The 27592-nt window shown below is 50.9% G+C and overlaps 1 protein-coding gene across 7 annotated transcripts; it reads right to left on the bottom strand.

Moving 5' to 3' along the window:
• Positions 1–1511: 1511 nt before the first annotated feature.
• On the bottom strand, positions 1512–27224 carry LOC117645738 (synaptotagmin 1). 7 transcript variants are annotated; one of them, XM_034386103.1, is made up of 12 exons: positions 26996–27224; positions 14401–14629; positions 14148–14297; positions 13930–14072; positions 13056–13157; positions 12665–12859; positions 12333–12509; positions 5540–5648; positions 5319–5452; positions 5210–5215; positions 4308–4517; positions 1512–4134 (listed from the first exon to the last, which is right to left on the bottom strand). In XM_034386103.1, exons 2-11 carry the CDS (start codon positions 14600–14602, stop codon positions 4323–4325), a joined length of 1413 nt encoding a protein of 470 aa, XP_034241994.1. In that variant the 5' UTR covers positions 14603–14629; positions 26996–27224; the 3' UTR covers positions 1512–4134; positions 4308–4322. The 7 variants fall into 7 exon arrangements, with proteins under 7 accessions (XP_034241994.1, XP_034241990.1, XP_034241991.1 ...); XM_034386099.1 differs by having other exon boundaries at positions 5540–5657; positions 26996–27223; XM_034386100.1 differs by having other exon boundaries at positions 5540–5657; positions 13056–13151; positions 26996–27223.
• Between the last annotated feature and the right edge of the window lie 368 nt (positions 27225–27592).

Here is a 27592-nt window from a genome sequence, read left to right as displayed (position 1 = left end):
TGTGTGTGTGCGTGTGTGTGCGTGGATAATTCAAACCGTCGTCGTGCGGCGAGTTTGAAGGAAGGGAGCTCGCTATGCTGCTTGCTGCTGCTCTGGGAGCGTGCCGCGGCGTGCCGCCATTGTAGGACCAGTTTCCTGCAGTGTGTGTGTTGGCTGGCTGCACGGCTGCGGCGTATTAATCTTGCCGTGTTGGCATAGCCATGGTACAGCCGCGGCGGACTAACTTCGAGTGCAGCGCAGGGCCGCACCTGCACTGTAGGCCGAGCTGCAGGCCGATTCGTCGCTCTGTCTCTCTCGCACTCATGAGGCGAGCGGCTAGGGTGCGAGAGAGACAGAGTTCGGCGTGCGGCTCTGCGGGCGTGAGGAGTGTGTCCTCCGAGAGGGCCGGGCCCCGGGCCGGGCGCTGCATCTTGGAAGAGATCGGGGTCACCGGCCAGCCGTTGCGGGTCCACGCGCCTCCCACACTGACTGCAGACTGCACATTCGGTGACACGCCTGGGGCCCGGAGCGGGCCTTGGAGTCGGGCCGGCATGCTGGCGCGCCGAACCTCCATTGCGCCAAGTTTATGGCTGTGTCGAAGGAAGGAACCGCTCGACTCATTCACACCGCGCGCAATGAAAGGGCTGCCCTGGCCGGCCCTGCCCGGCCCCACCGCCGCGGCGTACTTGACTCCAGTCACGTGCACCACGGCGTAGAACGAGGCGAAGAACGAGGCGTAGACGGCATCCCTGGAGGCGCGCGCGCCCATTACCTGCAAGCCTGCAAGCGAGGCGCCGAGACGCCTGGAAACGCGCCAGAGAAGACGGTCGAGCTCCTCGTCATCTCCGCCGCGTCGTCGTCCGCGTGTGTGGCACGCTGCGTGGCACACTGTGTGTGTGCAACGCCAACTGCGGCAAACGGGTGCCGCCGTGACAAGCGCCGTGACCTGCCCAACAGCGGCGGCCTCTCCCGCGACCTGGGTCCTGCGGCCGGCAGACTGATGTTCGCAAAGGGAGCCATTTCGTGCTACGTACGACTCCGCATCTTACAGGGACGCACCGCATGAGCGGACCGACGTGCACGAAACACGACTCTCGGTTGTCAGATCAGTGGAAAGTGACCGGGTGTGCGCAGCGGAGCCGCAGAGTCTCACCGACGTGCAGGCAAGACAGCCCGAGCAGCCGCGTTTGTCAGGCAGTCGCGGCGGAAGCGTCTGTCTCTCAGATTGTTGGCTAATTCTTTTTCATTTCAAGAAAGTGCCTGTTTCAGTTTTTCGCACGTCAGGATTTAATTCTTGCTCAACACTCTAAATGTTGTACAGTGAAGATTCTCCATATTATGGTGAAAATGTTCCATATTATGGTGGTGCAGCTGACTTCGTAACATACCATTAAGAATTCACTGTACCTTATAGAGATTTTTAAGAATTTCGTTGGTATTATGGAGAAAATCTCTACCATATTATGTTGGTGCAGCCTTTCACCGTAAGACATTTACTGTGAAGACGTCTCGGGAAAAATTAAACGCAGTGCTACAAGTATGGAGTCAGTTTATTCCTGTTACGTGTTCACATTTCCAATCACAAATCTACTTCAAGAATAACATTATTGATCTCCAAATAACAAAAATTAGTTTAAACCAATAGGATTATGCGGAACTCTCTAATGCTTTTTTGTGAATTACCAACAAACACAACGTCACACTCTATATGTCACCCACTTAAATAGCTATTCTAATATGTTCATCGTAAGTTTTTATACAATTCATGCATATCTAACGTATATACAATATAATTTTGAGGTAATCTGAAAGGGGTAAAGGAAAAATACTTTAAGGCTGAATAAACAAAAGGGGTCATTTACAGCTACTTGCACACGCATTATCTTCGTTCGTTGAGACAGCGAACTTTTTTGCCGCATATCTAGTGAAGTCAAGAAAAACGAAGTTAAATCAGAATAGTTTAAACGGGCCTTAAGGATTATTACATTACGCAAAAGTTGGCAGAACTTCCGAGCTTGCTACCAAAATGGCGAGGTGAGCAAAATATTATGCATGAAAAGTGTTTTGCAGAAATAATGTAAATTGCTTAATCCGTCGCGGGTCCAGCCTCTGACTTAATAAGGCTTCGGGGAGGTGACTGCGCAAACTCAAAGCGACAACGACTTTCAATTATTTTTTACAATAAACGGTTGAGACGGCAGTTGCTTACTTACATATCAAGAGTGCAACTAACTCCTCTTAAATTGGACTCTACACAGACATTAAATATTAATTACAAAGAGGAAATTATGGGATTGGGGCTATAGTTTATCATAATGTACTTGAGAACAATAATCTAAGGATCTGACACGATTCCACGAAAAATATATTACCATGAACGTATCGATAAGCGATGCCTGTGTGCTAGGACGAGGCTACAGACAGTCTCGTGGCATAACGTGACAAAGGCGCACCGCGAGTCACAACTTTCCCCAAAGCAACTCTTTTATCCATTTATGTATACAGTAAGTTCCTTTACACTCTCATTAAAAATCTGCAAGGGATTTTGAAAACACCCTGCATTAGATCAGATTCTGTATTTTATATTTTTTTATACATTTTTAAAATCAATTTTTTGGCCTTCAAGTACAGTAAACATTAACATTTGCGCTATTAGTACACTAAATGTCAAGGTAATTTAGATCCCATATAAAGCACCTCTGGGCTTAGGCCCAAACATGCCAAGTACGAGAATGTGGTATGTGTTCGTGCCGCTGTTAGATCAAAAGCAGTCTATTGAGTGCCCATCAGTACATAAAGCTATTTACAATTCAAGTTATCGGCGCTCGATTTGGCGACGGTAACCTCTTGATAATGGTAACGAGGAAGAATTTTAATTCATGACAGAACATTTTCTGAAGAAAAACTGTCAAGGTACGCTCTCGCTCTTTCACACACAATCACACCCCTCTCACTCGGTCTCCAGAGCCGTTAACGTCTTCTAACATCTAAACTATTGTCTATTATAGTCGCATCCAACAAGCGAACCTGGCCAAAACATGCTTGAACGAGATACACGAGTTGAGTGGGCAGTTTCACTGGAAGTATTTTACACAGAACGTGACTACATTACGTGGCCATCACAAATAGTATGGGTTATTTTGACGAGAATGAAACAAGTGAACATTGTTATGGTAAATACAATCAGACAGTCAACAGCTAATCGGGTAGCACAGACTGCCCTTAACTATATTGTCAAGCATTTCTTAAAAATAGCATTCGTTGATGTTCTATTACCTTTATCTACTCTATTTAGTGATCGTGGTGCCTCCTCAATAAGAAATCACAATATTTCTTTAAAATATGATATGAATTATATGACAAGAGGAGCTCTTTTTTAATTTTTGAATATACATATCTTTAACTTCAACAACAAAATTAAACAATGTTATAGATTTGCTTTAGTGCGTCAAATTTTGGGCTGAATGCAACTTGGCTCTGTTTTGTCCACAGAATGAATGACTTTTATGATTGTACGTACCCTTGCTTCTAAAAAGCGTTTTATTTTAGTGAAACACAGTTTTTCTTTTTCAAGCGTGAACAGAACATAAAATTATCATTCATCCAGTAGGCGGAATAATGGAAGGATCATGAAAACCTTAGAGCCAAAATGAATTCAGCCCTTTCATATTTATCTTTTTTACAATAACACATTAGTATATGGTACTTTAAGGCTTCTCGTGCACATTCTAACTCCAGCCGGCCTCAAGATCGTTACCAAACTTAATCCTTCAAACTAGCTCTTAGTCCCTCAAATCCTGTCCTGGACCGGTGTTGGCCCGATACCTCTCTCCAGAGCTATCGAATACAATACTGATTATGGTAAAGTATATACGACGAAATTCATTTATAACACTTAAACACTGGAAATGAGTACACACTCAAAATAACTGGCGGCAAAATTTGGGGAACAAATGAGAAGAACACGCCTCTTCAAAGCCACAAAGATACATTTGGTACAGTAGATACGTCATTATAGTTGGGGCTAGTAAATTTTCAGAAGTCACCAAGCGAGGCTGGACCGGCACCAGTGCTGTCAGATGAAGCTCATGTACACCCAATGGAAGAAGGGGTGGTCGGGGGGCGGCTGGCATAGCTGCATGTCCCGTGAGCCACCTATAGAAAAACAGCAAATTCTTGTAACAATATTCATGAACAGCAGAAAAATGCCGTTTTTTCTCATCTGGGCACAATGTCCTTTGCTCTCCTTCAGAAATAAAAGCTGGTTTCTTCATTCTAGTAAACTCAGTATTTTTTTAATTTAATGCGATTTGATAAAGTTTACTCACTGAATGAAAGGGGCTTTAATCCTTTTTGTCGCCATCATCGGGGTCCTTGAGCGTGTGCCACTGTGCGATCGGCCTGCGCGGAGAGGCCAGCATGTCCGTCCAGTGGCGAAGCTCCGTGCCTGACGCGTTGTACCCAAGGACTGCCTTTCCGATGGGTTCCGAAGTACCGATACGATCGTAGTCAACAACAGTCACGACCAGCTGAACTTTCTGCAAATACCAACAAACCGCATTAATCTTCTGTATAGAAAAGCAGGGGGTAAATTGAAAATACACTACTCGTGCAAAAAAGAAAAGCTGTTGAAACAAAGTGTGCCTAAGAGCTACGGTTCCCGATTAAAGGCCTAATGTCGACTGGATGTCAAAACGATGTCCCACATGTCACTACCCTGTCGTGATCAAAGCAATCTACGGGTTTCGACGTCTGTGACATTGAAAACCTTTGCGCTGTTAGAGCTGCCCGCCTAGAGACAGTGGCGCAACAAGGTGACGCACCGTTCTGGCGATTACTAACGATGCATAGAGGGTAAATCCATCCTGCGTCGAAATCTACCAACATGCTCGAGTGTTTCAACTTTCGTGTCGCTAATCGGGCAGCTCGTCTGAATGATTCTAAGTGGTCCAAAGTCCACCGCCATCCCCGCAGCAGTGCGTGTGTGCCTTATGGCTTGATGATACTTTCTATGCCAAGTTTTACTTATTCCATGCCAGAAATGTTACACTGGTACGTTTAGTACTCTCAGGAAAAAAAGGTCGAATCGACACCTAATCGGTGTATTTTCGACAAAAGGAAATGTTGATTTCCGTGTCACTGCCGAGTCGAATCAACGATCGATATCGACATAAAAGAGACATTCAAGGATCGATATGGGATCGACATATTGTGACAAAGGTTTTCTTACCGGGTTCTGTAAAAGAAAGTGTGCTTAGAAGGTAGAGTGTATCTGGATTTCACTGGGATGTACTGTAAACTGTTTCTTTTATAGGGGTAAAAAACTGGTGGTTGCTAACCTGTATTTGTTCAAACGGAACCTCAAAGGTGAACGACTCATTGTAGTATGGATTGAGCGTACACTTCTTAATACTTGTTTTCTTCTTTTTGAGTCGTTTTCCATTCTGCATGAGGGCGATTTTCACGTAGGGATCTGAAACACAAACATCATAGTACACAAGTACCTATGTTAGTATTTGCCCTTACTCGTCGGACTTGGTGACGTTTTCCAAAACCGTACCCGAAAGACCACCGACGTCCATTTTCTTGAGGTTTTTGGCTTCCAGAATGACGACGGTAAGTTTTCCAGCAGTAGGAACATAACGAAGCGAGAAGCAGATGTCTCCCAGCTTGTTGTCCTACAGAATCCCAGAGCAGGGCAGAGAAAACAGTGTTAAACATATTTTCAGGTCGTAGTGTTATTCAAGGCAACCTTAAGTCATTCTTTAGAGCAGGAATCTTTGAATATTTATTTAAAAATCCCCCTCAGTTTCACACACTTTTCCCATTTAAAAGTGGAATCATGCATGTATATTTTTGACAAAGCTGTGTTGAAACGAACCCCAAATATCTGAGACATAAATTATTTGCAACCCATATCCATTTTACTGTCCTAATCCATTGTTTCCATCTTTAAGCGCCCCAGTACACTATCTCATTTCAAAATTTTATTCAAACCTCCGCCATGATGATACCTTTATCATAAGCAAAAAGTTTATTTGCAGTTCCTTCATAGGAAAATAAGCCCAAATTGAATACAAATTCACACTTTTTTCGTTTTAGCTTTTTGCTGATTCTGGATACCACATAACTGAAAACTTAAATGAGGGAGGTGAGTTCGCTATTAATTTACGCCTAGTCATCCCACAAAAGTGTCGAAGGTTTCTACCTCTGGCTCACTTAAATTGTGGTAACTTATTTGTAACAAGGTTTTCAATGGCGGAGGGAACAAGGAGTTTACTGAGACGACACGTCCACATGTCAAGTTGAAAGCCAAGAAAATCGGCAGTCACAAATTTCACTGTCATTCTGTGCTATGCAGCCTAGAGGCAGGAAAGAAATGAGCACAGTGGTTTGCCCGATAGAAAGAAGATATGGCTGTACACATTCGGAATAAAATCCTTGAGGACCGTGTGTCTTGCAAACGCCCTTTGCCAGCATGTTAGTACGCTAAGTGACCGCTTGCTACGCACACAACCAGCGCTACGACAGGCTAGACACAAAGCTACTTTCGGCGCGGCCAGGCGGCATTTCACGAGACGGTGGAACCAAGAAAACCCGACCGGGAGGATTAGGCCGTCCGAAGCGATATACAATTTATACATTTTTAAGCGGGAAAGGAAAAGCACCCCTAAAAATACGACAAACCGCCGCGCAAATGAAAACTTTGGTCATGGCGTAGCATGCATCTGTGCCGTGGCTGTGCTCGCCTGGTTTTCTCATAAGCGGCGCAGGCGGCGACCGCGGCGGGGGCGGAGTGAAGACATATAGTCTACAGGATTTGGGATTCTAACACAAAACGCGCTTCGGCTTTTCTAATCAAAACGTTACGAGTAGCATTTTTAGGTACACATGGACGGTCACTTAGTTGTTACTAACATGCTACATCACCAAGTTCTACTGCAGGTAACTAGGTTTCAAACTCATCGGGATAGGGTGATCACGAAGGTGTGTGAAGCACACAATTCCTAGATACTGCTTGGTCATTATCTAAGACACACGTTTTACTTGGGTTGCTATATTCTAAATATTGTTTCTATAACACCGAAAATACACAACAATAGCTTTCATATATATTAAGGGCCAAAGTTAGTGATAGGGATCGCTTGTGTTGGTCTGGTCGTTATGTTAGACAGCACAACACCACTATAAGGCAGGGATACTGGGGGTCACTCCATTTTCTACTGATACGCAAGTATGCACACCACAACACCCAGGTCAAACAAAGGTCAAACAAAACCACTCATGGCTTTTACTAATTAAAAATACAAACAAAATAAAGATTCAATAATATGCCGCTTAAGCTACGAAATACACTGCTATGGCTAGTGTTAGTTTTGTCTGTATAAAGTCAATATATTTGCGTATAGTTTAAATGTTTGTTTCTTTTAGCAGAGTAACTTTTGCATTTGTATTCTCGTTACGGCTTTAATCTTCTCTTAATTGTTTTCAAATGTCATTTTAAAACAAAACATGGGATTTTTATTTGTTGGATCTATATTTATGGCAGGTAGACTGACAGAAGGCATACTCACAAGTGTCGCGACGTGTCCTGTATGTAGAGTGCTTTATGTCTGTTATTGTGAGACAGATTTTATAAGAGGCGATGATTACCCACCAAAATAGAAAGCACACACTTACTACAACACTCACGGGCATCATTGACTACCGTGTGCGCTTCCTTTTTTGACAGCGTTAGGTTTACCACCAATCATTTTGAGTCATAATTTCATTCAAATTAACTTGACTCTTCGTAAAGTTAAGACTTACATGAAGAGGGCTTATTGTAAATGGCAGTAAAAATGGTGAATAGGAAAGTCTTAATGGAAGCATTCATTTAACGCTTTAAATAAAAAGCCCAAAATCTTTTGTTAAAAATTGCAAGTTTTTGATGGTGGATGGAAACCAAACAACGTAATATGGATTCTGTGTACAATATTCGCACGATTATGATAATGAACAGAGTATTATGTGATGAGTGATAACGACATATATACAACATGGACACAGACAGATATACTTAAGGACAGCGGGCTTGTCAAAACACTGCAACAAATACACAACACTGAGTGGCACAGACAGGCAGAGACAGAGACGGTGACAATAAACAACGGACATGCCACAAAAGAGGTAACAGCAATAGTTCCGAAGTGTGAGTTAAGAGTGTCCCCAGCTCGACAGTAAATTACTGCAATTTAAGAAATAGACGCCCTAGCTAAGCACACAAGCCAGAGAAATTTAAATTTTTAACAGATATTTACTGGAGTTTTAACGTTTATGGACCGGAAAGTCAGATAAAGTATAACTCATTATGCAAAGATCAAAACTTAACGCATCAAAAGTACTTTATCACTAAAGACAAGATAAAGTTGCTCCCGCGCTTGCACATGCGTGGAGCAATCGAGGGCATAGGCTCTGGAATCACAAGTTTGATCCCGTGCCAAGGCACCTTGTTCGTAAGTGTTCGTGTTCCCAATCTTATTTATTTCTGTTGATGTTAATGTTTCTTCGGAACTTCCTCCACTGTATAGTGTTGAGGTCTGTAGTACAATGCAGAAGCCAAATCAAAAGGACGGATACAACTTGACAAGACGTTCCATGATGTTCACTGAAGCGGAAGAAGTGCAGCCGATGGAGACGGCCAATCGCTGCGGAAAAGACCAGTGCATATACAAGGACATTCACGAATAAAAGGAATGGCTCAAAGAATGTGCAATTCTCTTCACGTTAGTATATTTTTCGAATCCAATTTTCATCTTAATAATTTTATTCTCGTTGAGCCAATCCAATAGGAATGAGGAGCATGCCATGCATCTAATTCATGCACAGCCTCTAGTCAAGGAGCCGATCTAGAACTACAGCAGGCAGCACATGCCACAAAAGCATAAATATACATTTATTTACATTTGGTAAATATACAACACGCACGGACAAAAACAACATCAAGTCAATAGAAAAGAGAGGTTTCATAAAAGTAACGACGCGACAGGTTTACGACAAATAATCGGGGCTGTCATTCGAATCAATAAGAATGCATAAATAGGAATTGCCACGTGTATTCCAAACTGTCGAATGTTGCAATGAAATCGCTCTTTTCGGACACACATGTGTAAGACGGACACACGCCGTATGAAACCAGTACTTACGTGTATATTTGTATGAAGCAGCATGCATTGAGTCGGAGCACAACCATTTTACATAGGCCAAAAGCAGAGCAGAGGTAAATCGGCAAGAGAAACAGAGAGAAAAGGAGAAACAACATAAATAAACTGCTCACAACATTAGTTTTCACTTATCCAAACTATACCCAGTCATAACTTAACACATTATATTACATATTTTTCCGATCTTACTTCAAAAAGAATTCCAGGCATCATTTGTTGAGACAGAAAACCGTCAAATGCAACAAGTAGAACACAAAAGATACAATATTCAAAGCTAAATGTGTAAAAAACGACATAAAATTCAGCTAATATTATTTTAGTGTCCGCCACTAATTTGACTCTTACCACATAAATATTGTAAAACACAACCATTAAAATGGAAAATGAGTGCCGTGTCATAGAAACATTATGTGTTGAGTGGGCCTTAAAATTTGTTACCATTATTTGATTACGACAAACCAATTTACTTTTAGAATTTAAAACAAAAACAAGGTTGTGGAAAGAACTCTTAAGCTTTGTGTACAACCTGCCCCAGAGGTCAAATGCGGTGACGAAAGGGTACGCAACCACCTCTGCCCTATGGTTAGAAACAGTGGAATAGTAAAATAAGCTGTACATAAAATACCTCTTACTGTGATGGAAGTGTCTGAATCTCACATTCAGTGTTTGCAACGCATGACTGTAGCGTCATGCTCTGCTCATGCGTTGCCGAATTATCCTAGCTTGCCATGTGTGCTTTGCATTTAGGAAAGAAATTCTATTTATTGTTGTTTTTCTAAGAACAAGAAACAAAGCAAATATGTACACCATAGTCCCTCGGCAAGCACGTGCGGAGGGTTCAAAACATGCGACTTGCTCTTGTCTTGAGTTTCCCCTTATTAGACAGCTACTTTGTGCCACACCCCTGCCAATTGGAGACCGTTTTCATTTACCTGCATCATGTTCAACCTAATGATTGCAGTACTTTCTGGAGCATGCTGTACACATTTCCATGAAAACTGTGTGGCTTGTCATGCAAAAATAAAATACTTCAACGTAACAAATTTTAAGAGACTCATCTTACTGTCATTCTCATCATGCACATTTAAATAGTATCCAATGTAAACGTGAGGAGCTGGTAACGCTGGTGATTCATGTTAGAATGTCAATGACGGACATTTTTTATTTGTGAGCCGTGAATCTTGTTCTAATAAACGAAAGCCCAAAGTTATGCTATGAAAAGTCCGTCAAAAATGGTGTTGCAAAAGCATTTGATGTTTCAAGAAGATTTTTACACGAAACAGCGTATTTTAAGCAACCGTCCGTCGTCTTTCCCAGCAAGAAAAGCACATTCGTGTGAGCCACATTCTTTTTGACTTTCAGTGAGCATGGCGTCTATTGTCGGGGGTCTAGCAATGTATTCTATCTAATGCATGTGTGTCGTTTGAATTCCAGCAAAATAATATTTGAAAATTATGCAATTGATAATTTGAATGGCATTGCATAAAACCATTGCTTTAAAGTTTTAAAACCTTCCAATTTCAATAGTAAATCGGAAAGCACCATTCAGGCTCCAAAAGGGGCTGCATAACGTTGTTATTACAAACGATTTGCAGTAGCATAAACTCGCCAATTTGGGAATCGTTGACACATGTTTTGCGGGATTAATAAAAATGCAGCATTTTTGAAAGGTGCACATTGTTAGAATTCAAACGAAATTTTGTATTTGTAGAAGCAAATCTTATCGTCCTTGTGATAAGTGAGCAAACCTCCGTGTAAAAGGTCAGCTGAATGTTTTTTTTTGCACGTACAAGTATTGTGGGCCGGCACTCAACTAATAAGTATAATCTTGTTTTAACTAAAAAATCAGGAGAAAATACTAACAGCCATCTTGCTCCTTAGTTACATGAGAAAGTATGAAAAATACTAGCAGTATTTGTGGGCAAAGTTGTAAATGGTCACTTACCTAGTGCCAATTTCTGGAAGTCCTAAATACTGAGTGAAAAACAAGACTCACCAAAGTTTGAACAAAAAACGGATATATGTGGAAAATGAATGGCATGTCGCACAAAAAATTGAGCGAATGTGAACGAAGTGATTTCTAGGCGAAAAGTGATCACGGCAACCCTGCTAGTGGAAAAAACCAATCTACTTCATGAATCACGAGCGAAGATAAGAAACAGAACTCGGAATGTGTACTCGTTACTAACCTGCCAGAAGGGCACTGTCGTGCCAACCTTGAAAACATGAACCATGTGTACAAATTGTAATTACAAGAACTTTCACCTGGAGTGCCAATTATGTTTGAACTGGGTGTCACGGTTGCGTACTGTATGTAGCTCAGGTCAATGTAATTGTGTTGATATGGATACAAATAATGGGAATCTAGTTTTCAGAAGTAGGAGTTTTGATAGCATCATATCAATGATGTTTAAAATAGGAACACAGACTAGACCTACGTAGAATGGAAACTAATACAGTAAGTCCAGAACCATGAAGAGTATTAATGTGACTCACTTAATAATATTTTTCCTACGATGTACTCAACAATGTCCCTTTGATCTCAACTATATCACTTATTTAATGTATAATGGAAAAGAATTACTGTAAGAGAGCAACCTGGAGAAGGAAAATATCACTACCTAGGTATTTTATGACAATACTTAGATAATTTGCTAAAACCATACCAACAAGTACGGCATAATGTGTTATAGGGACTTTCCTAGTGGAGACACGTGGTTAAAATTACTTATTTCAACTTTCTAACTAGACTTATAGGACTCTTCTAACTTTCCAAAGGGCGACATAGTAATTATTACTGGCGTTTGTTTGAAAAGACAATTTTGGAGGATGTTACATAAAAGAAAATAGGTTGATAGGAGAAAAAATAGACCCCGAGCTGAAAAGTGGCCCATGACCAATGTCGTTATAAAATGTCTAATTTCTGCTCTGATAAAGGCTATATACGTAATAGAAATCAATATATCACCAACCCCCAACATCAAATAAAGCCACAAAAAATAATTTTAACCAAATTATTTGTTGCGACGAGACAGTGCCTTTTTGTCCTTGGATCCTTTCTGTGAAACGTGAATTAGGAACCAACACAGAGAGGACGTGGGTCCTTTTACCAGGAAAGTAGTGTGCTGATCCCAAAATACACCTGCTTACCTGACCTCCCTCGCCCTCAACTCCTTGCAACTCTCTCCACTCCTCGATAGTCTGTGCAAGATCCACTTGGCACAGAGGCACCTTCACTTCACCAATCTGGTCGTGTTTTGAGAAGCGATCAAAATCAAAGATAGCAAACACCAAGGTCTTGTTCATGGCATCTGCATACGGAACTTGCTGCAAGGAGGGAAATAGTTTATTTTAATCCAAAATAAGGAACCATCAAGACGCCGTGTGACATAAATTAATTGTCTCAAACTTGAATTCCATGCAATACGAGTTAACAGAATGCTTCCCTTCCTTTTCAAGAGCCTCATGGTTTAAGACCTTACCTTGAACACGAATGTTTCGTTAAACACGGGGTTTAACGTTTTGCGGTGGACCTTGGTCTCAAACTTCTTTTTCTTGTCCGGAAGGAGGTACACCTTGACGTAGGGGTCGGAAGTACCACCCATATCTAGGGCAGGAAGTTCCTCCGCTTGTATTACAGTTACCGACAAACTGTTGGAATTGAAATCATACTCCAGCTGTAACGAAGAAAAATCTTGTTAACATCAAACTTTTGTCTCTTGTATTTTTTTGTTACTGTGTTGGAAAAAAAACAAATGTGTTCTTTGTCATTTTTTTAAAACTAAAAACAGGATTTGGGAGTGTGGGTTGATCCATCACAAAATCTACATCACTGCAGCGCCCTGGAGGCCTTTTTTTTTTTTGTTTATTTACCTTGAACTGGAGCTTGCCGAGTTTGACTTCGCTGTGCTTGCTTTCCGCCTCGTCGCCACCCTCCTCGGCGTTCTCCGTCAGCTCCTCCATATCAGGCTGCACCTGCCGTGAAGAAGGCTCCAACGATTTAAAACCATTGTGGTGTGGGCACCGCCCAGGCGCACTCGCATGCACCCACGGATACCTCTCGACTTATTTGTTAGACAATGCCACAATGTCTGAATTCATCGTATCAATTCTTTTCATTATTGCTGTGAGAACTGATTGTAGTGGTATCCTTTTCATTGGGTCGTCGTTCAAATTACTCTATGTTTCAGAGCTAACAATAATGCATGCGTATCGTACTACTGTGAGAGTAAAAGTGAAAGGGGATGTTTAGCTTCAACCTTTATGCATTCTAACTGCATCCATGCATGGACGCCAATTTCTACTAAAATTAAAAGAGTCGCCTTTTATCGCGTATTTTTAGAATCCATGCCTTAAGGATTAATTTAAAATGCAGCCTCAATTTTGTTTTGTTTCCAAGGGGTTACGGTACGAACTTAAATCGGTACATGTGCGCAAAAAATATGTGTGTTTTCTAGACATTAATTGTGCACAAAAGGTGGCCTACCGAAGAAGAACAAAAAACAAGCTAGTAGCGTTTTCCGCCACAAGGGGAACATTATATCGTGGCTCTGCGCCGTGCACGCAGCTAGCGATGCAATGATCAACTGCGCAATAATGTATAATGTGTCGCGCTGGAATATGTCTCAGTCGCACGATGCAAAGTCAATGGGGTTGCGAGGTGGCGGGCAAACACTGGCAGTTCCTAGAAGGCTCAGAGCAATCTAGGGCAGCGCAGTATGAGGCCATCCGCACTCTGTACACCCACCCTCTCTTTGTAGGCCGATCCTAGTAACTGCACGCTCTTCAGGTCCACGCCGCCCTTCATGCCCTTCTTGCCGTCTTTGGACCTTCTCTTCCGGAAGCAGCGTCTTATGCAGCAGCCGCATATTCCGAGAACAACCAGCACAGCTGCAACGAGAGGACACTCAGACACTGTTTCTCGGTTGCGTTAGTTGACGTCGATACAGAAGAGGCGACACTCACCAATACCTATGGCTACTAGACCCCAGGTGGGGATGCCCATTTCTTCGGCGAGTTTGTCCACCATCACGGTGGCCTTCTCGACCTCGCCTTTGGTGGGCGACGACGTGGTCTCATCGTCTCCGGCCGTCGTGCCTCGGCCCTCTCCCGCAGCTGCAACAGCGAGGAAGCGTGAGGCTCGGCGCGACAGGGCAGACGCGACACTACGCCGCAAACGCCCGTTCACTCGAACAGGTGTCGACCCCTTCCCACTTACCTGCCGTTGCGACCGTGGACAGGGCCTCCTTCACCTGCTTGGCGACCGACTTGGCGGCCTCTTTCGTGGTCTCCTTGGCGGTGGCCACGGTGGACTCGACGGCGTCATCGTCGTCGTCCTCCGCCTTCTGGGCGCGCTTCAGGCGCACCAGGTCACGCACGTGGCGCACCAGGACCCCGACGGGGTCCAACGGCGGCGCCATGCTGCCCTGCCCTCAGGGCCCGCGGTCCTGCAACACAATCAGTTTGACGAGGTCAGGTCAAAGGCTGGCTTTTGCCGCTGTCCCGCGCCACACCGCTTCCAGCCCGATGCCCTGGCCCGTCCCCCTCCCCCGGGCCACCCCCGAACTGCCCCCACCACCAGCCCCCTGCGGGCCCTGCGGGGCAGCACTGCCATCGACCGCGTCCTCTACCCCTCGCCGCTCGGCCCCACGCCCCGCGCCACGCCCCCGCGGCCCTTGCTGGTGGAGGCGGCCCGGGCCCGAGCGGGCGGGCAGGCGGCCGGATGGCAGGGAGGGCAGGCGCTATGATAAAAGGAGACTGTCAAAACGGGCCGCGTGCCAGTCAAGGTCTGGAGCGTCTGGAGCCACCGAGTCCCACGCGGCAATCAAGGCCCGTCATTTCATTACCGCCATCCGGGCAAGCCGAAAGCGACGGCGACGGCCCGGGCCTCGGGTCGGGCCCACTAGGGTGTCGCGGACGTGGTGCGGCAGTCTGTCTGGCCCCGCCATGGCGGGCATGGTGCGCCACCGACCCTGCAATTGGTTGTACGGGCGGCCACTCTCTCGAGCAGGGCCAGGCAGGGCGACGGGGCTAATCCAATTAGGCAGCCATCCCGGCCAACATCCCGGATCAACAATCCCCTCCCTGTTGCCCGGCCCGTCTGGCCCGCCCGACCCGAGTCGGCGATGCTTCGCGACGAGGGCGAAAAAGGGCGTCATTTCGGTGGAGGGCACTTTAACATGCTCAGGAAGTTGTTTTCTCAAGTTGTCTGGCGACGTCGCGTCGCGGGGCCTCAGTCGCTCTTCTCCCGTGCCTTCTCTAGATTCGTTTACTTCCCGACGTGCACGCGGTGCCGTGGCGTGGCGGTGGCGTGGCGGTGGCTTGGCGGTGGCTTGGCGGGGGCTCCAGGGGGCTCCAGGGGGCTCCAGGGGGCCCCAGGGGGCTCCGGGCTCCAGGGGGTTCAGCGAGGCCTCGCAACCGGAACCCCGGGGGGTTCACCGCGAATGGACCGGGAAGGCGGGCTGCAGGAGTCCCGGAGCCCCCAAGCGATGAAAGAACCCAAAAAGTTACAAGGCCCCAAAGGCTCCAGGGCTCCAGGGCCACGTGGCTTCGAGAACCCCTCCTCGGCCCTGGAAACGGCTGCAGGGGGTTTGAGGAAATTCAAGGCGCTTAGGGGAAGTGCGGGGTCCGGGCTCGCCAACGACCCAGCCACTTTCTGGGGCGGCACGGCGGCGGCGGCACGCATTCCCAGCACGTCTCGGAGCGCCTGCGAGGTAGGCCGCCAGCGTCGCCGCCGCGCAGCGCCGTACGGCGGGTGGCGTCGCGCGGCCGTCGGGCGCTCCACTCCTTCAACTCGCCCCAGCTCAGCCGCCGAGCCAGCGCGCCAGTCGGGCAGCGCCGCGCCGCCTCGACGCCAAGACGGCCAAAACACGACGCCTGCCTTCGCCTCGGCGCCTTGGCACTCCACGGAGTGATCCTCTTCGGCGCGGATAACGAGATCAAAGCGTTCAAGCACTGGCGGCATGCTGCCCCAGGCTGCGCCAGGGCGGCCCACCAATCAGACCGACGTGGAGCGCGGAGAGGAAGTTGGCTAACGCCAGAAATTCGGTTCTAACGCGCTCTGGTAAAAAAATATTGGAAATTACCGGATAAATTGTTGGGGGGGGGGAATGTTTGAAAAATTCCGAAACCCTCTCATGTTTCTAATTTAAACGAGTTTCCAGCAGGTGTGGTACGAAAAACTTGTGAAACACGAAGCCTCCGGAAATTTCCGAAGAAGGTCGGGATTTTCCCATTTCATTTTTAAACAGTGGGGGAGCCATCCGAGGGCGTAAACACTTCAAGAAATCGTGTACAGACTACTCGGTATTACGCTGTATTGCGGGTGTATTACACGTGTATTACGGCCCTAAAATGCCCAAATTTGGCACATTTGACCCAAAAATGGTATTACGATCACGTGTATTACGCGTAATACACGGTTTTTGTGTACAGGGTATTACGCGAGTGGTTACCCCCTCGGAGCCATCAGCGAAACGGAATGGTTTTACTGATGCTATAAATTAGCATGCAGATTCATCGGCGGTTTGCGGCTTTTCGGAAAGTGCCATTCAACCGCCGACTGATCGATTTTGTCTTTGCTCTCTCTTTTTTGCGCTCAGCAACCCCACGGCCCCCTACCCGGCCCACTTCCCACGACAATCGGCCCCATTATTGACCGATGCGTGTTGCCATTTTGCCATAGTTTCTTCGGATAGGGAGTTATTTCTCTGCGTGCTGGGTTGGGATTCACCTTGTTGCCCCTTTTTCGGGCGTTCACTCTTTCGCTGCCTCAGCACCGAGTCATAACCGAAGTTATGGCGCCTTGCCCCCAGCAATAACCTCGGGCGTAGTGGCGCGAGTAGTGATTCGTGAAACTGAAACTTATTGGTGTGCTCCAAAAACGTAAAATAAAAACAGAAACAGCAGAAAAACGAGGGTTGTGAAAGGGTCGTCACCGTCCCGTTACTAATTGCCCATGTGCATGATGGACCCGACCGGGGCAAAGGGCAAGAGGGGTGGGGGAGTCCCCCAGGGTTCCCGGTCCGCTCTCGGAGGACGGCGGGCATAATCTCCGTCTCTCTTTGCCTTTTTCTCTCTCTGTCTCTCGTATCGATCCCGAAGGCCAGCGCGGCGGCCGCATGGCCAGGCAGTGGCGTGCTCAAAGGGGCAGGGATGGCCGGACACAGCATCAGGTAATGGATGCGCTGACGGCGCGGCCTTGGACTGCATTTCGAACAGTCGCTCTGTCTCTCTCGCACCCCTGCGGAACGCCCCGCGAGTGTGAGAGAGACAGCGCACTGTCCAGGCCGCCACGTGGGCTGTTCTTTATTCATGCCGATGAAAGACGAAAGTGGCCACCTGATTGGCTGCCCTTGCCTGCTTTGCCTGCTCCAAGGTCGCAGCGTCGCCTTAGTAACCAACTTGCCGTTCCAGTGACCCGCGCTACCGACGTGCTGGGCCCCGCCGAGCCCCGCCGAGCCCCAAGGGGTGCCGAAGCGGTGTACACCAACGGGGAGCCCAAACGAGGTGCCCGACGGGGTGCCCGACGAGGTGCCCGACGTGGTGCCCGACGTGGTGCCCGACGTGGTGCCCGACGGGGTGCCCGACGGGGTGCCCGACGGGGTGCCCGACGAGGTGCCCGACGAAGTGCCCGACGAGGTGCCCGACGAGGTGCCCGACGGGGTGCCCGACGAGGTGCCCGACGTGGTGCCCGACGGGGTGCCCGACGGGGTGCCCGACGTGGTGCCCGACGTGTTGCCGCCGACGCCGTACCCGACGCCGTGCCCGCGGGGCAAACAAGGGCACAGTAATGGCTCGGTAACGAATCGTCCCGAATCGTCCATTACGCGTCAAGTGGGTGCCCCATTAAAGGGCCGGCTTCCGCGCCACCGGAAAAGGCCAGAGGCCAGGCCCACCAGGCTCGCCGGCAGACTGATCCCGAGAGTCGTTTTCGTCGCTCTGTCTCTCTCGCACCCATACCACGGCCCCTTGGGTGCGAGAGAGACAGAGCGACGAAAACGACTCTCGGAATGAGTCTACTGGCCCTCCCGGCCTGGCATGCTCTTGCATGGTCTCCTTCCTACCGACGGCCGGCGAGGCGCTGCCGTAAGTGCCCATCACGCCGCCACGCCGCCACCGTGGAGCAAAAAGTGTGGGCGTCCTTTTCAACGGCAGCGGTTCAGCGGTGGTCCGGTGGGCGGAGGAGGGGCTGGCGGGTTGATTCCACTCTGTCTCTCTCGCACTCACGGGGCGTGCCGTGCAGGTGCGAGAGAGACAGGAGTCCTGCAGGGCCTTGCGCAGGGCCGGCACGAACGGCTCCCCCCGACGACAAGAGGCGTTCGCTCTTCATTAGATTCTGCTCGCAGACGCAGGCAGCCGGGCGGGCCGCCCACGGCCGCCAACGAGACCAACACGAATTAGTTTAAAATTTAAGAGGGGCCGTCCCGAAATCCCGAAACGGTGCGGCGGATGTGGTCCGGCGGGAAGAGCACGAGTGTTCCGGCTGTTGTGGCCTAGCGCGGATGGACCAGGAGCGCGGGCGCCGGGGCGTCCAGGTGGCCGACGAACGCCCCAACGTCGATGAAATGTCACTTTTGGTGGGGGCGCCAGTTGTCGATCATTTCAGCTGAGGAGGCAACTCCCGCGGCTCCCGCCACGACGACCCGTATTTTCCTTTGAACCCCACCCCAGGGACCAGCCACCCAGCGACACGCCGAAGACGCAATATGGCGGCTCAAGTACCCCTTGGCCCCGGCCGCCCCGGCCGCCCCGCAGCAGGCCCGAACAGGCCGCCCCGACGCCATCTGCGTCAGCAGCGCCGCGTCGCCACGGCATCGGGGGCAGACAGGCCGACAGGCCCACATCGCCAGCAAGTGCGTCCCCCTTTCAAATCCCAGCCAGCAAGCTCCTTCCAAACAGTCCCCATGAGTGCGAGAGAGACGGAAAGCACCACCGTAGAGCCTCTGGGCGTCACGCTGAGATAAGCTAGGGTCGGTACTCGTCCTCGCCCGGTATCGCCCACACCTGGGAGGTCCCTGGTCCCCGGTCCGCCCCCGCACTGTAACGCAACGCCCACGACGCCAAGCCTCGCCACGCAGCCACGGGATGGAGGGGGCATCTCCCCGGGGCGCTTTGGCGAGCCGGGCGAGCTCTCGCAGAGTCAACTGCGTGGTGGAACTGAGGCACTGTCGGCACTGTGCAGCTCGGACTCGGACTCCACGCGCAGACACGCCAGCTGCAAGCTGAGCGGGACGTCCCGTGGGTCTGTCTGTCTCTTACGGCCATGCGGGATGCGCCTTGTGGCCCCTTGAGTGCGAGAGAGAGAGAGAAAGAGAAAGAGAAAGAGAAAGAGAAAGAGAAAGAGAAAGAGAAAGAGAAAGAGAAAGAGAAAGAGAAAGAGAAAGAGAAAGAGAAAAAATACGATTTCAAGAAATCCTAGGAGTCACGAAGTTATTTGATTATTGTGTAAGAGTGTGGAGAAAGAAAAGAAGTGGTGTTGTGAAGTTGTGGCTCAGGGGACTACCAATGGCAGTGGTACCAATGTGGTCGATGTGCCACCCGTCGAAATTTAAACTTGACAATAAATAGAAATAAAAATGCTGGTAAATTCAAAAAATTCCAATGCTAATGTATTCCGCAGTGTTCCGACAATGGAACATCTTTAAAGTCCATCATTATTAAAATGTTCTTAGCAGAAAGAAGTCAGTAAATTAATTTTCACGGGTTGGCAACTAGTTTCTCGGCGTCTGCGCCCTTGCGAAAATCGCGAAGCTGAAAGCACCAGCAGTCGCGCATTAAAACTGCCCCTCCATTGTTGCTGACGTTGAATTGTTTGGCTTGTTTCAAAAGGCTATGGTTCTCTAGTCATGTTTTCTTCAATTCTGTGTAATAGTTCTCCCAAACAACGTATCAACACCACGACGGTTGGTTTGACAAACTTCATAAACTCGGAGGGATGGTTTCGAAACGCGGGTGAGTCTTGTTCGAGGAACATGAGCACTGCAAGTCGCGAGGTGGAGCGAAGTGGTCCTAGTGCTAACTGAATCACAACAACAAAAAAATTGTTTTATTGACAGAAAAAAAAGTAATATTTGAGAAACTTTATGTCAGAAAAAAAGAACTTTTGTTTTGCTATTTTTCTGTTAATATTTTTTTAGAAAGTCATCACATAAAAGTTGAAAATTTGTTTATATGAATTTTCATAAGCAGGAAACAAAGAAAATCAAGTAAGAGAGCAAAATTAATACAGATTTCAAATGCTACAGTTGGTTAAACTGTTAAACAGGTTGCAAACCTACTGCGCATGTCCAAAACACTCCAATCAAGAAGTATTATTGGATGGTTCTACCCGAAAAACTGCGTTCGATCCGACACCAATTCTATTGTTGCATCTTGTCTTCCTGCAGTCAAAGAAAATTTTCATTTCGAACGTGCTATTTTCAGCTTTTGGAGTAAGCTGTACAGACCCAAAAAGAAGCTCGGCTATTGGTCCGCCCCGGCTCGGACTCCCCCCACTCCCTTTTTTTTCCTTTGACGAGTCGAGTTTTGCCATGGAAACGGCGATTTTGACAGCAAATTTCTCAAAATTGGCCGTTAACTTTTAAACCAGATTTCAGCATGAGAATCAGCGTTCAAAGTTCTACAAGTCTGCAAAGTCTCATTAAAATCGTATAGAAAATTTCCGAAATGCATAAAGGGCCACACAAATTGAATCTCGGGCCGGCTGAATCCTGGGTATACTATAAGGCTACTTCGTGCCTAAAAAGAGAAAGAGAAAGAGAAAGAGAAAGAGAAAGAGAAAGAGAAAAAAGAGAAAGAGAAAGAGAAAGAGAAAGAGAAAGAGACAGAGAAAGAGAAAGAGAAAGAGAAAGAGAAGAGAAGAGAAAGAGAAAGAGAAAGAGAAAGAGAAAGAGAAAGAGAAAGAGAAAGAGAAAGAGAAAGAGAAAGAGAAAGAGAAAGAAGTTGGAGTAGCCTCGGCGACGGACAAGGCAGGCAGGCAGGCAAGCCCTGGCCCTGCCCGAAGCTCAGCCGCAAGATTGGCCGGCTGAGGCACCACCCCCTGCAGCGCTCCCCAACACGCAGAAAAACAAACACTTAGTCTCAGCTGGTTTTGTTGGATCTGCCAAGAACAAGGATGTATTTATTTGAGTGCAGTCTTGGTCCCCGTATATAGATAGGGGTGGCGCAGTAAACAACAATGTCGTCCAAACAGATGAGATTGCTTATGACGTGGATCGGTGGACGTTTTCGGCGCGACCCGGAGTCTAGCCGAGACGGCACACTATTGTTAATAAATGCTCGAGTATATGAAAAGTCTCTTTTAATAACAGGAAAAGTAGCGATATACATCGGCAACTTTGGCCCGTCCCGTGTTACATTAAGAAACGTACGAATTTTGCCTATGTTTTACCCTTACGGGAATTAAACCTGAGTCTGGGGTTTAAATAAATGTCGTTTTCGTCATCAGCAACCTCAAAAACATCAGAAACAATGCAAAAACTCGAATAAAAAGAATGTTCCAAAAATACCCCGCTGGGATTTGAACCCGGGTCCGAACTTCTCCGATTCACTCGAAACTGGTACCATTGGTTTTCTCTCGTCGCCCCGATTCCAAAAATACCCCTACATGCCCTCTTAGCTGCATCCGTTGCCGAGATCCTCCTCGACCCCATGTAGACCATGGTGCACCTGCAGCAGCGCCCCCGGGGCTCGGATCGGATTTGCTGCCACCGGGCGGTTCTTAAGGTCACCCAAGGAGGCTGCATACCAAATTTGGTCAAGATCGGACCACGGGAAGTCCTCGGACGGACGGACGAACGAACGAACGAACGGACGCACAGCAAGGATCATACTATATGCCCGTCCCTCCGTCATTTTTTTACAAAAAATAAACGGGACGGGCCAAAAAGAAATAATCTCGTTTGGAAGGGGAGCGAAATTGACCAACTTTGGCGGGCGAAGTTGAGTGCGATTCCAAAAGAGTCGTTTCGTCGATGTTTCTCTCGCACCCCTTCGGCGCGCCCGGATGAGTGCCAGAGAGACAGAGCACGAAAGCCGTCTCGGAATGAGCCTGCAATCCATGGCGGGCAGCGGGGCCAAGAGCGAAGCGGCGAAGCGGCGAAGCGTAGCGGCGAGAGGGGTTGAGCCAAGCGGAGGCAAGCGGAGCCAAGCGGAGGCAAAGCCGGGCCGGGCTCAGCCGCGCCGAGCAAGCCGCCGGGTCTGCGCCCACAGCCACAGTCCACAGCCCCTTGGCTATCGATTCAAAGCCGACTCGGGAGGGGTCCCGCAAGGCCCCGTGCCCCCGGGCCGCGCCGCGCCGCGCCGGCCAGCAGCGTGGGGCCGCGGGGCTGGCTGCGACTTCTAATGAATGGCACTGGCCGCGCCGCCCCGCGCCGCCCCGCGCGGCACATGTGACAATGTGGAGGGGCGAACCAGCCGACTGATTCCGACCGCTGCTTCGTCACTCTGCCTCTCTCGCACTCCTACGGAACCCCCCATGAGTGCGAGAGAGGCAGAGCGACGAAAGCGACTCTCGCGCAAGCGTGAGGGGTGGAGTGGGGCGAGGGGGTAACGACTGGTAAATTTCGTGTCAGCCGGATTAAGGATTACCTCGGATTACCCCGGATTACCCCCAAATTACCTCCGGATTACAACAAAAAAATTCCTGGATTACCCCGGATTACCTCAAAATTTTCCCGGATTACCCCGGATTACCTCAAAAATTCGGGTTATCCGGATTACGGATTACCAATTTGCTGTCAGCCGGATTCCCGAAGTCGTTACCCCCTCGAGTGGGGGCAAGTGAGCGGCTCGCCAGAGCCCCGGCTTACAAGCCGCCCTCGCCACGCGTGGCTCGCAGGCTCACCATACCATGGCCTACCTCCCGGGCGTCCCGGCGGGGCGGCGGGGCCACAGCCAATATGGAAAGCGAGAGCAAGCAAACAGACTCCGCGGCGGGGAGACGCGGCGGGGCCGCGGAGGGGTCCAACTCGCTCAACTCGGAGGGTTCGGCATGTCGTGTCAAGCGGCCGCGGCACGCGACGCCGCTGTCTCCCTCGCGCCATGAGTGCGAGAGAGACGCAGTAGTGCCCCGTCGGCCTGCCGCTTGTCGGGGTGCTTGTTGTTGGCGGGGGTCAGGGCCCTTCTGCCCTGCCACCGCCACTCGGACACACACCTTGCAGGCTCGCTCGCACGGTGCTCTCGTCGCCGACTCGTCGCTCTGTCTCTCTCGCACTCCCGGGGCGGCTCGTCGGAGTGCGAGAGAGACGGGGTGTCGTCGGGTGACTGGCTAGGCTATAGCCCGGTGCTGACGGCTTGTCCGGGAATAGCCCCAGAGCCGCCGCGACGGCGTGCATTATTTCCAGGAGGGATTATTTCCAGCCTCGCTGCGCCACGCCCCGCCACGCCCCGCGCGCGATACCATACCTTGCGATACCTCGCGGCGTCGCGGCTCCCCGGAGCGGGTGCGGAGTTTCATCCACCCTGCTCATAATAACAACTCCCATTTCGTCTGCAGGACCTACATCCTAGATCGATTCGGTAAATATTGTGTAAGGTGGAATGATATTTTTAACGGTTCGGGTGTTCATTTTGAGCTAGTTCGAGCGAGTTCGAGGAACCTTTGAGCTTCTGAACTTTTAGGCTGCAAAATTCCGCATACAAACTTTTTCTAAAAAAGAGGAAGTTGCCCTTTTTTCTTGTAATCCCAAACACTGCCCAAGTTTCCGGCGAGTCGCCCTTCGATTGAGCGCGCCACCGCCCCAGCCATGCTCTGCCCTCGCGGCCACGCCGGTTCGACTGGTTTGACTTGACAAGCCATGAATGGAATCGAATCCTGCCCTTATTACACTTTATACAGATGGTCCTGTCCTGCCACCGCGCCACCGCGGGGGATTGCTCTGTCAACGGGCCCTCCCCAGGCCCGCCCCGCAGTCGTGCTTCGTCCTCATTCTCTCTGGCGCTGCCAACGCCCGGGGGTACGTATTGGGGGCCGTCTATAAGCGACTCGCCCATTCCTGTTCTCACCAATTTCACGATTCTGACGACCGCTCTGCTTCCATGTCTCGCAGACGGCGTGCGTTACAAATTGTGTTGACAAATTTAAACAAGAAGTAAGTCGTCCAGTATTACGCATACCATCGCTCGTTTGGGAGACGTTGGTTGACTATAGTTCTGACTTGGCACTTTCGACTTGACCTTCGAAAAGACGGCAGAACGGCCACCAAGACAAAGAACGTGGCAACGTGGCCATGCGGTGCGAAGGGCAGGCAGTATCCACCCTGCTAGACACACACTTTGCCTGCCTGCCTCCACACTCAATTATTCACACCGCGGCCACAAAGTTGGTCGGCGTACAGTGTAGCCGTCGCCAGCGAAGTCGTGCTTTCCAAGTTTAAAACAAAGAGTGACGCGGAGCAACAAGGAACACTGCTGGCATTCGCCTTAAGCCTTCGTCACTCGGTCTCTCTCGCACTCTTGGGGCGTTCCGTGGGGGTGCGAGAGAGACCTGTGTTTTCTTCCCGGCCCGTTATATGCTGCAGCGACACTGCAGCGTCCCCAGTGTGTCCCCAGTGGCGGCAGCGCTAGGCAGCGCGGCTGTCCCGGTGACGTCACTTCCCAGACGGAAGGGCGCCGCGTGGGGGAGTCCCGGGGTCCCTCGACGTGGTCCTTTTGTCGGCCAGCCCATTCAGCACGCCGTCTCTCTCACACCCTCGCCCCCACGGGGCGTTCAGCGAGTGTGACAGAGAGACGAACACGAGAGCGGCCGCGGGGGCGCGCTGCCCGCAAGCTGCCCGGCAGTGCCCGCACGATGGGCTGCCCACCTCCACGGCGCGCCGCCCGACGCGGTGTGGTCTGGCCTCCAATGGCAATGGTAATGTGGCAGGCCGGCCCGTCGGGCGCGCGTGCGTGCGGAGTGCCTGTCTGCACGGCGCTACGCCCGCTACGCAGCGTCGCCGGAAAACTGTCTCGTGGGACCGGCCTACTGGACGGGCCAAGGGCCAGGCCCCCTTGCATGCGGATTTCGGGTGCGTGCCTCGGGGGCCTTCTTGATTGAAAAAGGGAACCGAGGGGAAAGGGGGAGGGGCGGGCCGCGGTACGTGCGTCTGTGTGAGGGGGAAGGGGGGCGTCAAGTCCAAACAACATGCACACAGACGGCGGCGTCGCACAGTGGGCCAGAGACCGGTGGAGGCGGCCAAAACTCTAGACGCGTTTTTAGCTCCAGAGTCGCTAAATGGGACTCGAACCGAACGTGTGACCCCACCAATGGATTGCTCTCAGAACGAGGAATCCATTGGTGGGGTCACACGTTCGGTTCGAGGCCTGTTCAGCGACTCTGGAGCTCAAAACGCGTCTAGAGTTTTGGCCGCCTCCACCGGCTTCTGGCCCACTGTGCGTCGGTGCCTCTCTCGCGACGGCGACGACGGCGACCAGACCACGCCAGACCCGACACCAGTCGGTTGGTCAGGCGTGGCGTGGCGCAGCCACAGGGCGCAGCGTGGCGAGGTCGGATCTGCTCCACGATCGATTCCTTGGGATGGGCTGCATTTCCGCGACAGTGGCGTGGCGAGGCGTTCCAACGGTTAGGCCTCGCCGCGCCGCTCTGCCGCGCCCTGCCGCGCCCTGCCCCACCGCCCCACGTGGGGCCCAAGCGCCCGAGGGCCCAAGGGCCCAAAGTGGGACAAACACCGAGTGAGGTTATGCGCGCGCAGCGAGGAGCTCGTCTCCAGACGCTGCGTACGGCGGGGCGTACCGCGGGGCGTTCCACGGGGCGTACCGCGGGGCGTTCCACGGGGCGTACCGCGGGGCGTTCCACGGGGCGTACCCACGTGGCACGCCCCATAACTAGCGCTCGACGGTCGGGACTCGCTGCAGGCCTCGGCCGCCCCTTGGCTTCCCAGCCAAAGTTTGACAACGGCTGCAAAAGTGGCTGCTCGGCCTGGCAGGGAGCCTTGTTGTCGCTGTCCGGAACCCAGTGCCGTCCTGCCCAGCCCTGCCCTCCCGCCAGTCGCAGCTGGCGCTGCAGGCCGCCAAGCGGGCGCGAGAACCAAACGTCAAACGTGTCACGTTGTGCTGCCCGTTTGGGAGAGGCTGATCTGTATACCCGTTCGGTACTGTGTGGCGGGGGTCGAAGGACCGAGCTGTTGATAACAGTGGCTAGAGCCAAACTATCGACGAAGCTCATTGGTGCTGCTGCTCCAGTTGGGGCTGGACTTCAGGGGGCTAGTCTGGCTGTGGGCCTGTAGGGTGGGGGCTGGTGGGGGTGGCTGAGGGCGCCATGCTGACGAGGGCTGAAAAGGCTGACGAGGAGCCCGTAAGTGTTTGAGTGGAGCTTTGCCGAGGGGCGCGAGGACCCTGGCCCCATCGCCCTGGCTGCGGGGCACGCGGTGGTGCGACGGCTTCGTGGAGGCTTCGCGCTTCGCCGCGTAGGGCACGGCGGGGGTTGGGGCAGCGCGGGCGGGCGCGGGGCGGGCTGATTGGAAGGTCACGGATACATAACCCTCTCGACCGCGCTGTCCGACACCCCGTCTCGACATGCACACGCACCACTCCAGGACGAAGGTGCAGCGAGGCTCGCGGGCACTCCGCGCACTCCGAGGCACGGGTTCTGGAGGGAAAGGGTTTCTAACCAAAGGGCTCCGATGATCAATGAGACAGTCGTGACCCACACAGCACGGGCTGTCCCTGCGAAGGGCGGTAGGAATGAGAGGACCTAGAATCATGCCCAGAGCTTGCCCCGAGCACGGCCATGAAGGGCCTGGCTGGCCTCGGCCTGGGCCTCGGCCTGGGCCTCGGCCTGGGCCACGGCCCTGCGCCCCGCAACACCCACTCACCTGAGTCCACAGGGGCTGAGCTGCCCTGGGGCTGCCCTGGTGAGGTGGGCAATCCAAATCCAAAGCACCTCACTGCGACATTGCACTGCACACTTTCTGGTTTCTGTTCACGGAACGCGACGGGCACCACGGGTTGCCTGCTCGGCCGGCGGAGCGAGTAAAGCTAACGGAGCCTCGGCGCGCTGGCCTGCCTTGCCTGCGTTGGGCTGCGCGATGGCGAAGATGGCGGCCACGGAGCGAACGCGAAAAATCGATCCCGAACCCCGTGGCAGGCAGGCAGTCGGGCAAGCAGGCGGGCGGCAGGGCGGGCGGAGGGGCGGACGGGACGGACCGCGCAGGCGTGGATGGCGGCAGCGGCTCCGAGCTAGCGGAGCTAGCGGAGCGGCCCGAGCAGCCCCGCCAGGGAGGGCCGAGGCAGGCCGAGGCAGGCCGAGGCCGAGGGGCCGAGGGCAGGCTGGAAGGCCGCGAGCGGGGGTTGGGGCCGTGGGGGGCGTGGGGGGCGTGGGGGGCGTGGGGGCCGCGGGGTCGGCTTGCCACTGCCTGCTGGCTGGCTAGAGAGCCTCCCAGAGCCTGCTAGAGAGTGCTAGAGCGCCTGGC

Source organism: Thrips palmi, unplaced genomic scaffold (assembly GCF_012932325.1).
Source record: "Thrips palmi isolate BJ-2018 unplaced genomic scaffold, TpBJ-2018v1 HiC_scaffold_19, whole genome shotgun sequence".
Lineage (NCBI taxonomy): Eukaryota > Metazoa > Arthropoda > Insecta > Thysanoptera > Thripidae > Thrips > Thrips palmi.
Note: the sequence above shows the minus strand (reverse complement) of the source record. Positions and strands in the feature narration are given on the sequence as shown.

Coding starts and splice junctions, on each gene's coding strand:
- LOC117645738 (XM_034386099.1), bottom strand. CDS start 14,602: ATGGCGCCGCCGTTGGACCCCGTCGGGGTCCTGGTGCGCCACGTGCGT. Junction 13,158..13,929: donor GATCGGCCTACAAAGAGAGG/GTGGGTGTACAG, acceptor TCTTCACGGCAG/GTGCAGCCTGATATGGAGGA. Junction 12,510..12,664: donor ACGAAACATTCGTGTTCAAG/GTAAGGTCTTAA, acceptor CCCTCCTTGCAG/CAAGTTCCGTATGCAGATGC.